Source organism: Sinohyriopsis cumingii, chromosome 18 (assembly GCF_028554795.1).
Source record: "Sinohyriopsis cumingii isolate HCF-2022 chromosome 18, ASM2855479v2, whole genome shotgun sequence".
NCBI lineage: Eukaryota > Metazoa > Mollusca > Bivalvia > Unionida > Unionidae > Sinohyriopsis > Sinohyriopsis cumingii.
This window is the reverse complement of record NC_142978.1, coordinates 31,794,959-31,811,197: the sequence shown is the minus strand read 5'-3', so window position 1 is coordinate 31,811,197 and position 16,239 is coordinate 31,794,959. Positions and strand designations below refer to the sequence as shown.

At 34.1% G+C, this 16,239-nt stretch overlaps 1 protein-coding gene across 1 annotated transcript in view; it reads right to left on the bottom strand.

Moving 5' to 3' along the window:
* The window catches only part of LOC149776325 (adenylate cyclase type 1-like), a 285,595-nt gene that overhangs the window by 57,650 nt on the left and 211,706 nt on the right, over positions 1 to 16,239 (bottom strand). Inside the window, exons 5-9 of the mRNA XM_089942825.1 lie at positions 13,040 to 13,151; positions 12,357 to 12,484; positions 8,539 to 8,697; positions 5,908 to 6,043; positions 2,360 to 2,548 (exon numbers count right to left, since the gene is read on the bottom strand). Of these exons, the coding sequence (XP_089798951.1) occupies positions 2,360 to 2,548; positions 5,908 to 6,043; positions 8,539 to 8,697; positions 12,357 to 12,484; positions 13,040 to 13,151 (724 nt within the window). The remainder of the gene's footprint in view (positions 1 to 2,359; positions 2,549 to 5,907; positions 6,044 to 8,538; positions 8,698 to 12,356; positions 12,485 to 13,039; positions 13,152 to 16,239) is intronic.

Here is a 16,239-nt window from a genome sequence, read left to right as displayed (position 1 = left end):
TTTATCTAACTTTCATAATTCTTATTCATGGCTGTAATGTGTAAAGAATATCTTTAGTTCAGCCTGGCCTATATATGACACATGATTACAAATAGATGTTTACATATGTGTTGACATTTAGTAATAATAATCTTAATAATAAGACTTAAAATGGCACCTATGGCATAGTTTCTCAGTGACTGATGGGATATTGATATTTCCAGAATAATTCTGTAATTGGGTCAGGATTGGACTTGAATACTGAAACTGACATTCAGAATGTGCTATACTTTGAATATAGAATGGCTGAAACAATTGCAAATCCTTTAGACAGCTTCAGGTCCACTCCACACAGTTGGACAAGTGTTGTAATGTTAGCTAGACTGGACAAGTGTTGTAATGTTAGCTAGACTGGACAAGTGTTGTAATGTTAGCTAGACTGGTCAGAAATAACATCCTCATTATGTACCTGCTGCCCTTGCATACGTGAAATAATTAGTGGATGTCCTTGAAAGATGCTGACTTCATATGGCAGTCAAGTTCCTTATGCTTGAAAGGCCTTGCATCTAACATGCTATACTGACTGTCATTTTTTATACACTCTGTGTAGGGGCCTCGAGTGGCCAAGTGGTCTAAAGCGCTCTCTGTTAAGAATCACTACCATCTCACCTCTGTCTGCGCCAGTTCAAGTCTCGGATTCAGCCAATGTGGGTATGTGAGAAAGCTTGCCAGTAGCTTCTCGTGGGTGGTTCTTTCCAGGGTTTTCCCGGGTTCTTCCTCCACCATTAATACTGGCCGCCATATGCCTATCGTGTTCTGAAAAATGGCGTTCAACCCCACAACAACAACAACTACACTCTGTGTACAATATCCATCAACAAAAATTAGAATTATTCTTCCTTATTTAATTTGGTAGTAAAAGCTTTGTAGAACCTGCAATGGTCAGAAACAGTGAGATTTACTAGTTACAATGTGTGCAAAGTTGTTGGTAAATGTCACAATGTGACATTTATTGGTGATCTTGATGCTGGTAAATGTTCTATGCACTAGTAAATATCACACACATGAATTATTACATTTATTGGAAGAACAGCACTTTCTGCTTTATGAATGTGTACTGTAGATCCAACAAATGTCACATAGTCCATAAATGCCACAGCTGACATTAACAATAGTCCATAAATGTTACATATATTATTAACAATAGTCCATAAATGTCACAGATGACATTGACAAAAGACTGAAATCCTAATCCAACTGGTGTTGTTTTTTTCATAAAAAAATGCCACCTTCAGCAGTTGAAATGAAGAAATAGTATTTGTCCAAAGTTTTTGCATATGGAAGACTTTTGAACATTCATTGCAAATATATTAAAGTTTTTGTTCTAAATTCTTTTTCAGGAGATCTTCAGTGGTTGTAATTATGAGCAGAACTGAATTTGTCCATAAGTTACTGCCCTTGATAAACATAGGTTGTGCATTTTTTAAAGCTTGTAATCAGAAATGTCTCTAACAGGGCCATTTATTAATAGCTATTACTATTTACTATCATGTTTATCTATTTTTTAAACACAATAATTGTGAATAGAGTTGACACCTAGATTTTGAAAGCCATTATAAACTCCTTGCATACTTGATAAATTTCTTCATTCATAGACAGACAAACAGTTATACAGACGTATAGGCTGATATATCGATGGATGGATTGAAGCAGACAGGTAGAGTAGAAAAAGAGATACACTGACAACTGTTGTAAAATATCATATGAGAAGAAAAGATGCACAGATGAAACAATAGAGGCTAAAACATGAAAGAAAAACAGATGGACAGACAATGTACACTATTAAATGTATTATCCCTGCATATAGCTGATATGAAGATAAACCCGTTACATAAAGTAACAATGTTTATCAGAAATAATATGATCGTTATTGTTGAAACTCTACTTGCTCAGCAATACTTGTCACAATTTGTGGCATTTGCAATTGCAAGATCGACAGAAAATGTCTAAACCTCAGTAAATTATTTGATTTTCTGGCAATGAGGCTTTGGGGTCAACAAGAAATGTCATACAATGACATCTGCTGATACTTTGCATGTAGTGTCACCATTAAATATCACCTGTGATGTTGACATGACATCTGCGACATTTGCAGGTGCTACACATTATTAAAACTTTAAAAATTTAAGTACTGCCAAATAATCTGAAAATTATTAAAATGTATACATGCAATTATCTTTAAATTCCCCATAATAAAACAAATTTGTAAAAACATTTACAAAAAATATGACAAATTTAAACTAGTTATACAATTTATATATAATAAAATGAAAACTCATTTAATAAAATGAGGAAGTTAAAATAAAATTGAAAAACTTACAAATTTGGATGTATGACCAGACCCTGGTGTCTGTTTTTCCTCTGTTTGTTGTGTCAGTACATTTGAAAATGGAAGCTCGGCGTTAAATTTGACTGAGTGCATAAGTCGCATTACACAATTACTGACACTTCGGAAGGAAAGTTTTTTAGCTCGAATATCATGCCAGTTTTTTCCCATAAGACTTGGAGTCTGAAAAGAGAAAAATGATAATAGCATTTACCATACCTATTCCAATTTTTGCAGACTGTCCTGTGATCCCTGCCCTTTCCACAACTTCTGAATATTAAAACATCTATTAATTATTCTCAGCTAAATGTTTCTGTAGTGTTGGGGATAGGACATACTGACCACTGGATAAGAAGTACGTGAAAAGATGACCAGATAAAAATATTTTACAGTAGATAATGTAACAGTTCTGACTGCCTTTGTGACTTTAGTTGCAGGAAATGCCAAAAAATAAATGAGGGCCAGCAAAATAAAATTTCTTAATTGCATACAGTATATTCTCACCTACAAGTGAGTCAAACTATGAACAAAAAAGATCCTGATCTGTCCTAACATAATGCACCTTCAGATCAGGGTCTATATAGTTTATTCTACTGATTACTCCTGATTTTAGTTTTCTTTCTAAAACTACAATCAGACCTCTGATAAACTTCAACCAACACCTCTCGTGCATCCAAAGTCTGATTTTTGCAACTATTAATTAAGACATATCTTAAGTCCTATAACGGCCATCTCCTTTAAGAAGCTGAAATTGTCCCATCCCTGGGGGTACTCCTCTAAACAGCAACTTCCTTTAAGCAGCTGAAATTGTCCCATCCCTAGGGGTACTCCTATAAACAACCACCTCCTTTAAACAAATGAAATTGTCCAATCCCTGGGGGTAGCTGGATAAAAAGGTGGCATTTTCAGAATGTACCATTTATACTAACTTACAAGTCAAACAACATAGATCTTGATCTACCAATGCATAATAAGCTGGCAGATCAGGGTCCATTCTGCTTGTTCTACTGCATACTCCTAACAAACTGCAGAGGTCCAGATTTGCTGGCACATTATGTGCTGGCAGATCTGGGTCTATGCAGTTTGTAGTTGGACTCTACTAACAAGTAAGTACAAATTGATACATTAAAACTGAAAACTGCAGGGGAAAAAATTGCCTCTCCATTTTAAAAAAGTATGAGATTTGATAAAAAAAATGAAAGGTAGGGCTTAAAAATAAGATGCACTGTTTTTGCACATTTGGTTGATGTTTTAGTGTAATTTATTACATAAATTATATTGAATTACCCAATCGTGCAGTCTAGAATAGACCCAACATACTGTGTGAACTTGTTCAAATAGATCTATGTCATACACACTGCAATTTCTTTTTCTAAATTTTTAATGGCAAGTTTAACACATTACATCTAACAGCTATATCATGCTAAGGAAATTGTATTTAAGCACCTGTCTCCAGGAAACAGTGAAGCGGCTGACCAGGACTGGCCTGGTATCATATCAACAACCCATGGATTACAAATCTGAGATGCTACCAGATGAGCCACTGTGGCTTCCACGCTGAACATAACTCAAGGGAAAGACTAACATGATGAGGCTTAATACAAATTCAGACAAAATAATGACCCCTTTTATCAACTAAAGACTTGCAATCTTCTATTTTTACATTAACTTTTAACTGTATTACATTTTTAACTTTTAATTGGCACTAAATGGCCAGTATTGTACTAATGTATTGTGAAACAATCAACTTACAAATCCACCCACCCACCTACCTATCTACTCACTCATCCAACTATTGTGACAGGGCATAAAAGACAACAAATAAAAAAGAACATTCTTTCCATCATATCAAAGATGGGGTAATAGGTTTATAATAAACAGATTAATGTTTTCAAATAAATTTGTTAAAATCATTGTTCTTAAAATCTGCTTGGAAAGCTAGTGTATTATCAACGTCCAGCCATAGAAGCCAGGTACTACTGGGTGAAAGTCCCAGACTCTGAGAACCTTAGAGTAACAGACAGTGGTACATTGTTCATGCATCAATAATTACCATGATTAATCACAGGTGGCGTCCCAGAAACAGCATGGTACATACAGTCCTATACTGTTCACATGAATACAGTTAACCTGCTGAGGGTATTATATCACAATGTATGGTCATTCAAATGAAAAGCATGTGTATTCCTACTTCCCATTGCATTGGTCAGAAATAGCCTTTTTAAGTATGGTAGGATGTCTATAGATCTTGCATGGATAATCAATGTGATCATGAACACAAATACTGAACTCATATTAGTAAATAGTAAAATGTAGGTCACAGTAACCTTTCTTTGGTTTTAAAGGGCACTGTAGTACAGAGATGTATCCAAATACCAAATTTCATTAAAGGGGCATAAACGGTATCTAGGAAATAAACTTTTAACACAAAATTTGAATAAAGTCAGTGAACAAGAAATATAGGTCATAGAGTCATCTTCTGGCAAAAGGATAAAGAACTTATCAAATTTTGTGGTTCTAGGTCTGATAAAATGTACTAATTTCACAATTAATGCAAAAACAATCCAACAAAATTAATACTGAACCCAAATATCTGGGTGTAGTAATTACGAAAATGCACCATCTTGCCACGTTTTATCATTCTAAGGAGAGAAGTATATTAAAGTTGATAGAACACAAATGAAGCTGCAAAAACATAAGCCAGTAAAATGTGAAATACAGGTCACCATGACATTCTTCTGCATTATGGGTATGGTACTAATAGAAATGCATGTAGTTTGACAATTATAGCATGAACACAGCTTGAGAAACAGAACATATAACCAAAGACAGTGAAACATAAAATATAGGTCCCAGTAACCAATTTTATGAGGGTGTAGTACTCAAAACAAGAAGCTTTCCTCATAAAATTTCATGAAACTATATATATAAATATGTGTGTGTGTATAAACACACACACATACACAGGGTGCCAAAACTTAACCTAAGCCACTAAAATCTTTTCCTGAAGTGCAGGTCAAGTGGCATTATTTTGGGGGTATAGGTGTTCTACTAACAGATGCATACAATAATCCAACACAATCCTAGCATAAACAGTGCTTGAGAAATAAACTTTTAAACATACAACTTTACCAAAGTTACAGAAGCATAAAATATAGGTCAGTAACCAACTTTTGTCAAGAAATTGTAGTATTCACTGAGATGCATCTCCTTACCAACTTTCCTGAATCCAGGTATAAGTACATGTCTATAAGGTTCTTAAATCCTATTTTGTCATGAGCTAACTGCCAAACTTAACCTAAGTGAGAAAAATGTGCAATGTAGAACAAATGGACATACTTGACAGGAAAAGTTAAACTCTGTATTTACTAGCAACATGCTAAATAGGCAGGGAATGTAAAAACTTGGAACAGGCAAGTAAAAATCTGAAATTCACTTTCCTGTTTGCAAAGAAATTTTCACATAAAATACCACAAATTATTCTGATGACCAATATCTAGAAAAAATAAACTTCTCCCAGTATGTCTGACTACTGTACTAACCCTCCGTGGATGGGAAGCCCTGATCAGAAAGGTATCAATTCCTTCTAAAGAGGGGTTTCTATCTGCACCCTTGCCAGGTTCTACTTCATACTCTCCATTTAGGCAATTCAGTGTTGCCTTGGTGATATGGACTCGTCTGTAAAATAACCAACATAAACAAAAAAATTACAAAATGTAAAGTATTTGCCTATAAAATTGTCCATATCTTGAAGTTTATAATGGTAAAGAAATCTGGTGACATGACAGTAAAGCCAAAGCAACTGCAGAAAAATCACAACATATTGACAAGTTCAGAATATCAGGATAAATAGCTACCTACAGCATACAGGTGGCGCAGTGATTGGAGTACCTGACACTGGACCTGAATGGTGTGGGTTTCAATCCTGTCCAAACCATGTCAGGATGGCCAGGCTTCTCTGGCATGTCTCTAAGCATGAAACCTTATTCAAATTCTGGTGGAACGATATAACCATTGTTATATTTCAAAAACAGAATTTGTATTTACAGCATTCTGCCTAAGAACATATGAGGACAAGAACTACTTCAAAGTATAATACAGAATAAATCTACACACACTTTTCAATTAAAAGTATTTTAAGTAATAATATCATTCCAGAGGAATAAACTATTTTCAGGAGTCACTAGAGAGATCTAGATAAGAATTTGCGGTTGTTATTCTGTTTTGGGTTTAACACCATTTATCAGCAGATTATAGGATTTACACGGTGGCCAGAATAACTGGCCAAGGAAGAACCTGTGAAAACCCAGTTAAGAACCACGACCTATGGGAAGCTACTGGCAAGCTTTCTCACATACACTGACCGAGCTCAAGACTCGAACCCATGCAGACAGTGGCGATATGGCTGTGATTGGCAAAGGTGAGCATTACAGACCACTCGGCCACCAGTGCGCCAGATAAGAATTTAATCAAATAGGTGTGTCACTACCTGATTTGGAACAAACAAGGCAGCGCATGAACTTTTCAATTTAAGACTGAATCATAAACATCAATCATGCCTTTAAGGATGCCTATAATGGGTTATAAACCAAGACTAATTCAAGATGCATTGGATTATATGGCTCAGTTTAAGTGAGTGCTCTCACATCTATTAAGGATGCCTAAAATGGGTTATAAACCAAGACTAATTCAAGACGCATTGGATTGTATGGCTCAGTTTAAGTGAGTGCTCTCACATCTATTAAGGATGCCTAATATGGGTTATAAACCAAGACTAATTCAAGACGCATTGGATTGTATGGCTCAGTTTAAGTGAGTGCTCTCACATCTATTAAGGATGCCTAATATGGGTTATAAACCAAGACTAATTCAAGATGCATTGGATTGTATGGCTCAGTTTAAGTGAGTGCTCTCACATCTATTAAGGATGCCTAATATGGGTTATAAACCAAGACTAATTGAAGATGCATTGGATTGTATGGCTCAGTTTAAGTGAGTGCTCTCACATCTATTAAGGATGCTTAATATGGGTTATAAACCAAGACTAATTCAAGACGCATTGGATTGTATGGCTCAGTTTAAGTGAGTGCTCTCACATCTATTAAGGATGCCTAATATGGGTTATAAACCAAGACTAATTCAAGATGCATTGGATTGTATGGCTCAGTTTAAGTGAGTGCTCTCACATCTATTAAGGATGCCTAATATGGGTCATAAACCAAGACTAATTCAAGACGCATTGGATTGTATGGCTCAGTTTAAGTGAGTGCTCTCACATCTATTAAGGATGCCTAATATGGGTTATAAACCAAGACTAATTCAAGACGCATTGGATTGTATGGCTCAGTTTAAGTGAGTGTTCTCACATCTACTAAGGATGCCTAATATGGGTTATAAACCAAGACTAATTCAAGATGCATTGGATTGTATGGCTCAGTTTAAGTGAGTGCTCTCACATCTATTAAGGATGCCTAATATGGGTTATAAACCAAGACTAATTCAAGATGCATTGGATTGTATGGCTCAGTTTAAGTGAATGCTCTCACATCTATTAAGGATACCTAAAATGGGTTATAAACCAAAACTAGTTCAAGATGCATTTGATTATATGGCTCAGTTTGAGTGACATTATTCCAACCTGCACCCGACACATGGAGCATGACCTGATAGCAAAGTTTTACACTGACCAAATATTCCATATTTAAATATGGATTGTGCATAAGGCAGAAACACTGTGCTGACAATCTTTGCATAAGTGGTCAAAATAAAATTGCCTTGTTGAATTTTGAATGCATTTAAAATTTTCTTTATGGATTTTTGGTAAATTTATTTGTATAAAATAGGCAAATATCTTAGAGTTCTTAAACTGATAGTAATTTTACAGGAAATAATCTATGTTTATATATAAATCATCCACTTTAACCTATCCACCAAAAAAATATATAGAAATAAAAATAATTATAAAACTTTATTTTATGAGGTTAAATCTTTAAGTTATAATATTCTTGCCAGAGATCCTTAGGTTGAAAAAACTATTGTAGATATAAACAATATAAAACTTAAACATGCTAAATATATTATATATAATCATCATTTTGTTGTAAAATTATTCTGAATTTTCAAGCTTTATTTCTGATGTGGTGCTTGATTCTGCACAGTAATTTTGATCTTACCCAGGGATTCCACCAGACTCCATCTGATTGGCTAATGTGACATCATTACTCCAGACATCATACTGCCATTTCTTTAACCCCAGTACGCCACAGAGGACTCGACCTGTATGAATCCCTACCCGCATGTTCAGCCGCATTTCTGTTGACTCACACACAGAGCTGAAGAAATAAAAAATACAGAATTTATTACTAAGTAAATAATTATGGGGACAATAGAATTCAAAGTAGTTTAATGGCTGACTTTTAAGTCTCAAATGTCATGTTCATATGAGAATTTGACTGCCATATATACTCGCTTGTAAGTCGTCAAACAACACAGATCCTAATCTGCTGTAGCATAATGTGCCTGCAGATCAGGGTCTACATTGTTTGTTCTGCTTATTACTCCTATGAAACTACAAAGACCAGATCACATTATCTGATGGCAGAGATGGGTCTATGCAGTTTGCAGTTGGACTCATAAAAGAGCGTGTGTGTGTGTATATATATATATATATATATATATGTATGGCATATGTACCATATATACTCCCTCATAAGTCCAGATCTGCACAGATGTAGATCTCCTTTCACATAATATGTTGGCAGATCTGGTTCTATGCAGTTTGTAAGGAGTAATCAGTAGAACAAGCAGCAAAGACTATGATCTGCCAGCACATTATGTGATGGCAGGTCTGGATCTATGTTGTTTGCAGATGTACTTGACTTAAAAGCATGTAGAAATGGTAATAACGATAGTGAATGCTTTGTTCTTTATCATTATAACAAGAAAACATAAAAGTCCAGGATGTGATCACATATTCTCTGTAAATTTAAAATTTAAAAAAAAAAATTATATTTGGCAGCAAAATCTTCTGTGAAAAGAAGACAATTAAGTATAAAAATGGAAAAAGTTTTAAGTGTAAAGAGATGAATTTATTTCCAAATGATCATGAAATGTTGCACAACAGTGTACCATTACAACTATTTCAAACATACTCAAGTTCTCAAATTAACCTTCAAAGAACATGTTCAGAATTAACTTACTGATAACAAGTATCTATCAATCTATCTATCCCACAAAATTCCAAATTGTAACCTTTTTCTAACTGACTATTTCCAACATGCATATCATATCAAAAGGAGACAACGTGATCATGTATTTATTTCATTGCATTGACTCTGCAATATTTCTTAGATTGAAGAGGTAACTGTAATAAAAATCAAGTACAAAATACAAGATGCCCATGTGGGCATGAGATTGTTCATGTGGCTGATATCAACCAAACAGTCAAAAACAGGAGGGCTTGAAAAAAAAAAAATCTTGGTCAGTAAGATGCTTTGTGTAGAAATTTCTTCCAATCCAGTTGATTGCGCATGTTAAGAAAACAACTGTTACAAGGTTTCATTTTGGATGTGGCACACCAGCATTTATTAATACATTACTTATGTCTTTTTATGCAAGGATACTTTTTGTAAAAGTTGTTCAAATTCTGTAGAGCATGATGTAGATCAAGTTATTCAAAATGCTTTTCTGTTTTTAGTAATTGTGGCCATACTGGATGGCAGATTAACATCATTTGTACAAATTTATGGGCCTTTAAGCCAGGAAGCCTTATCTGTCAAATTTGGGTAAATTCTGTTGATCAGTTTGTTAGAAAAAGTTGTCTATTGTATTACGGACATCTATATCAATTTGTAATATAGTTTTATTTAAGTCAGTGCTGTCCAACCCGCAGACTGGCAAGCGGCTTGCTGGCTGATTTTAAATGGCCCGCCAGAGCTCGAGCAGCTAAATAGTCATTCCTTTTCAGTTTTCTGCTGCGGCCCTCGGCTTCAAGAAAAACATTTTTCAGTGGCCCTTGGTGTCAAAAAGGTTGGACAGCACTGATTTAAGTCATATGACATTTATATTTTAATTATTTAATTCAGTGGCTGGCTTGTGTTATAGTAAAAGTACATGCAAAATATATGAAAATTTCATTAATAAATCAAAACTGATTGCCAAGGTCAAGTCAACATGTTGATTTTTCAATAATAAGAGAAGGTCAAAATATGACTACTAATTTATTTCACAATATATGATTTAACTGTTTGAGAACCTTTTCTGTGATTCAAGTTTTGTTGATTTGGTATGCACAGAGACTATATCAGAGAAATTAAAGTACCATGTTAGTATTCCTCAGTTTATAGCCAACTTTGTAAGAGAGAGAGGAAATCTTGATATATTTATAATTTATTTGTTGCACTAGCAGACTGGAAAATATTTATTCTAACACAGATAGTACCTGTCAGATATGTGAAATTAGTCAATGAGATTAATAAATCTTCCACTTTCATGGAATTTACTTTGAAGTTAAAACATTTGGATTTAGAACTGTGCTTCTTCAGTGGTTCTAACATAAGCACATTACAACCTTAGGATAGTTTCCAGATTAATGTGAAGTTGATAGTGCAATGTAGGATATAATTCAAAGAATTCATAAACTGTAGTTATTTTTAATTCTTATACTTTGTTTGATATTATATTTTAGGAAAATAAATTTATAGTTTTGAAAATTGAAAGTCTCTTGGCTTTTACCTTGTTTTGTTTTCTTTGTCTTTGATGTCATGTTGGTAAGTTCAAACAATGAGTTTTTGCTCACTGCCAGTTGTGTTTATTCACCACCCGGGCTTCTATAGTTATAACTTATGAAAATGGGTATTGATGTCTGCAGGTAAATAATATACACAGCAATAAGTTGCTTTAATAATACTTTTTGTAACCCATGCTAGTGAAAAGATTGTCACTTGCACTCAAGTGAATGTATTTTTCAATAATGATTTTTGTTTGCAAGATACTGTCCTATAGTTGACCTGGATATAATTCAATCTTGGCTAATTTACACCTAACACCATTGTCATGCATGAATGGCAGATGTCTTCAAGCAATCAGTTGATTATTTCCCTCTCATTTGTGATTTTGCTGGATCCAGTTTTCAAGCAGATAACATAGTCAAACCTTTGAGTATATCCAAACAAGATTTGTTTCTCAATGTTCATATCAATGAACAATGTGTTGCGTGTTATCAGACGTAAGTGATACATGCAACAGTATGGATACATATACAGAGTTTGTGGATATATTTTATTCTTTAATGCTTATGATGAAAAAAAAAGAGGATAAAATGATAACAATACAAGGTTGGTTTCTTTCATTTCATAATCAATTAAGCATTTTATTTATTTTATTCCAGTGTGCAGTGGTAGGAGTTTGTTTTAGATTAAGCTGTTGTAAGGTTACTTATTCTTATCAATGGCAACCACATTTAATGATACGTCAGATTTAGTTGTACAAAAATGAGGGCCGATTATACTAAATAATTTCTATCAAATTTAATCAAATTCTGTTAAATACTTTATTTTTGGAGTCAATTACAGGCTCTTCTAGTTCCAGTAACGGTGACCATATTTGATGGTGAATGAGCATTATTTACATAAATCTGAAAGACGTAAAAGGATGCTTTCCATTAAATCTGGCCAATTACGCTGAGTAGTTTTTAAGAAGACAATTATGTTTTAAAAAATTAAATATTTACTTTTTACATTTGATGGTAGATTGGCATCATTTGCACAAAGGTGAAAGCCCTTCATTTCAAGATCTATTAATTTTGGCTGAAATTGGTCCAGTGGATATAAATGGTGATGGATGATGCATGACAGTATATACATTATATGCACCAGACCTATGACCTTTTGGCCAGGTAAGCTACAAAAAATAAACCCAAGAAAAATACTGGTATGAGCTAATGTCTAACTCCTGATTACTGCAACTTAAAATCCAGACACATAATGCTTACGCAATGGCATCAATCATGTCCAGACCCATCTCCACACAGCATTTGGCATGGTCATCTTTTGGTTCCGGCAACCCACTGACACAATAATAACAGTCTCCAAGAATTTTTATCCTCAAACATTTGTTGTTCTGAAACAGTTAAAAGACTTTGTAAATGGAAGTAAAAACACTAAAAATTTATCTTCCATGCCCCCTCCTCCTCTAACAATCACTGTGAAGACTCAATAATAATTATTTTAACTGTCATGAAAGTAAGTATCAACATTTTATATGATCTGTTATTTATAAACCTTTGGTTCAATTTCGATTAATATATATATATATATATATATATATATATATATATATATATATATAATACACAATTTGACATACCCATATGTGGGGCCCTGAGTGGCCGAGTGGTCTAAAGCACTCACCATTACAGATCACCGCCATCTCACCTCACCTCTGTCTGTGTGGGTTTGAGTCTTGGGCTTGGCTAATGTGGGTATGTGAGAAAGCTTGCTGGTAGCTTCTTGTCGGTCGGTGGTTCTTTCCGGGGTTTTCCCAGATTCTTCCTCCACCAAACCACTATAGGCATATTCAAGATATATAGTAAAATTAACCTGTATATGATTTCTGCAAATTTAGTTATCTCATTAAATTTGTGCAAATTCTGTACAATGAGTGTACATAACTTACCTTTGCTAAATGATCAAAACGACCAAATAATTCGTTTAAAATTCTCACTAGGTCTTGAGCAGTGCAGTGTGAGGCCAGAACCGTGAAACCAACAATATCAGCAAACAAGATGCTGAAATCAAGATGGAGAAAAAGGTCAAAAATCATAGAGAAAAGGTACATGTTTTGTTTAACATTCAATATGAAGTTTTTAAGAAAGTAAAGACAAAATATGGAGCAATCACGCTAAACTAACATAATTAAAAAAAATGAATATGAATTTTCAGAGGCTCAGGTGCAATAAGATCTTGTATTTAACTTTGCTTTCTTTAAAACCATAATCTGAAGGCAGGTTCTAGTATTTCCCAAGCAGGCTTCTTGCATTAAATTTGTTTTCCTGATCATTTGAGTTTGTTCTAGGATGCCAGATTGCAGGAGTCATCCTTATTTTGACAAAAATCACAATGAAAGAAAACCGATAACACAAAAATCACAGATGAAATTTACAAACCCTACCTTTATTTCTTTGATAAATCCTTCCTACAATTAGAAAATTCTGTCTTTATCGAAAAGGCAAATTGAATCTCCCTGCTAAATTTTAAATTTCAGAAGGGACCTTGAAACTTCTTGATTTTAGAACTGGGATTACTGATGTGACAATTTAATACAGTAGCGGCCATTTTGTTTTTAATTCTTTGTATTCCTCTTGCATACCTTATATACTTTCTTACGAGTCCAACTGCAAGCAGCACAGGCCCAGATCTATGGTTGTGGGTCTGTGCAGTTTGTTAGGAGTAATCAATGGAATAAACAAAATAGACCCTAATCTGCAGGCATATTATATTGTGGCAGATCATGATATTTGCTGTTGCAGTTTGACTCGACTTATAAGTGAGTAAATGCTGTATTTTATAGCCAGAATTCCCAATGAAATGTTGCTTGGGTTGAAATGCATGACTATGTCTGTTGTTTGCATTGGTCAACTGTCATGATATCTTATAGCCACCCTCTCTCCCCACCACATATCACATTATATATATATATATATATATATATATATATATATATATATATATATATATATATATACACTACAAAACATAGAAACTTGAAGGTGCTATAAAAATGGGATCAACATGTTTTGCAAGGATGATAAATTTCTGCAGGTATTTTGTTTGCATATTTAACTGTCACAAAAAGTGCAATCTAAGAGCTTAGATGCTTGGTTTTAGCTGAGGTTGAGGTTGAGAAAAGACACACATTTTACTGACAAAGATCAAGCCTAGACTGGAGTTCCACTTTTTGGATGCTAAATTTGCTGGTTTCCAATTAAATTATAACACCAGTCTGTTGTTACTGAATGAATGACTTCAGCTAGCATCAGTGTGCTTATGTGACAACTTCTCTGATGTTTAAAGAATTGAACAGCACACTGTATCCACTTTATGAGAAAAATAACGAAATATAAAAGTTCTGATGGGTTAGCATTGGCAATATATGACTGTCTGCAACCAAACGATTATTTTCTGACCTTGGACCACCATAATTTTCAGATCCTGATCAAATGAAATTAAATTCAGAATGAATGTTAAGTTATGTATGAATTTTTAGGACAAAAGAGAGTGCGAATTTAAAGAAAAATACAGAATGCTGAATGATGACTGATACAAGGAAATGGAATGAAACTTGAATGTGTTTCATGAATGGATATGCATATATTTTTTTAAGCTGCCACAAAATTTCCAGTTGATTCAGGATAAGATCCATTCTGCACTGCTTACATTATTCATGTGCAGGCAGAAATGAAGAAAGAAAAAAAACTCTTTCATTGATGCAAGGATATCACCAGTGATTGTATTTCTACAATCTTTATTTGAATTAAATAAAATAAAAAAATACAGCTTTCTGACAAATACTAGACAATATACTTTTATACTTTTGCATTTGTTATTATATATGTATTTATCCTCAATTCAATTGTCTTTCACATTATTATACATCTGCTGTTTGATTGAAGTACAATGTTAATATGACACAATGTCAGATCTGTAGTTAGCTCCCCATACCTTAACATTCTCAAAAACAGAAAACCAAAATTCCATAAATGCATTTACATTTCATTCGTAATCAATGAAAATGAAACGAAATGATGGATTAATGTGGAATTTGAATGTATTTTTGGCAGATGCAAACATTGATGCAATGTAAAAGAAATGCAAATAAAACTACAATGGAATGCAAATGGTATGCAAATATAATGTAAATACAGATTTGGTAAAATTTCCCATTTCAGGATCTGCATAGTTGAAATACTATCTAATATACGGATGAATAAATTACAAACAAGAGACCCATGTGGGTCTGATATTGTTAACCTGACTGACATCTACTTAGCTTCATGCTAAAGCAGTTGACCAAGAAATATGGGTTATTATGATGTTTTCTGTAGAAATTCTTCTTAATGTATGTTTGGTTAGAGCGTCCGCCTTGGATGTGGGAGGTCGTGGGTTCGATCCCCGGCCGAGTCATACCAAAGACTTACAAATAAATGGTACTAACAGCTGCCTCGCTTGGCGCTCAGCATTAAGAGGTTAGTGTTAGGACTGGTCGGCCCGGTGTCAGGATAATGTGAATGGGTGGGACATCATGCTACATGTCTGCGGCATGATGCCCCAGTGCTAGACATCACTATAAACTGCCACATTGCAGACATCGTAGCGATATGACTGAAAAACTGTTAAAGCTACATTAAAAAATCCAAATCACATCACACACTTAATGTATGTTAAAAAGACAAGTGTTTCAAGGTCTCTTTACTTTTTGTATCTTCATCAGTATTTAATGGTACATCGGCATGATTTTCCAACAATGCAAGTTAGCTATGCCATGATTGTCAAAGTTGGTCAAAGTCTGCTGTCTTTTCTATTTAATTAAGTTGTGTAAATGCTTTTCTATTTTTAAAGCTGCAGCCATATTTGATAGTGAAGCAGAAGGTGTTATAATTTTAGTCATATTTTAGCCATATCTGATTGTGAATTAGCACAATTTTAAACTTATAAGCTCTACATGTCAGGATGCTTACTTACATCTAAATTTGTCCAAATTCTGTTATATGATTTTTGAGAATTCACATAAAGGGTTTTCTAGTTTTTGTAATAGCATCCATATTTTATGGCAGACTAGCATCATTGGTGCAGTTGAAAATCCATTATAGACAAATT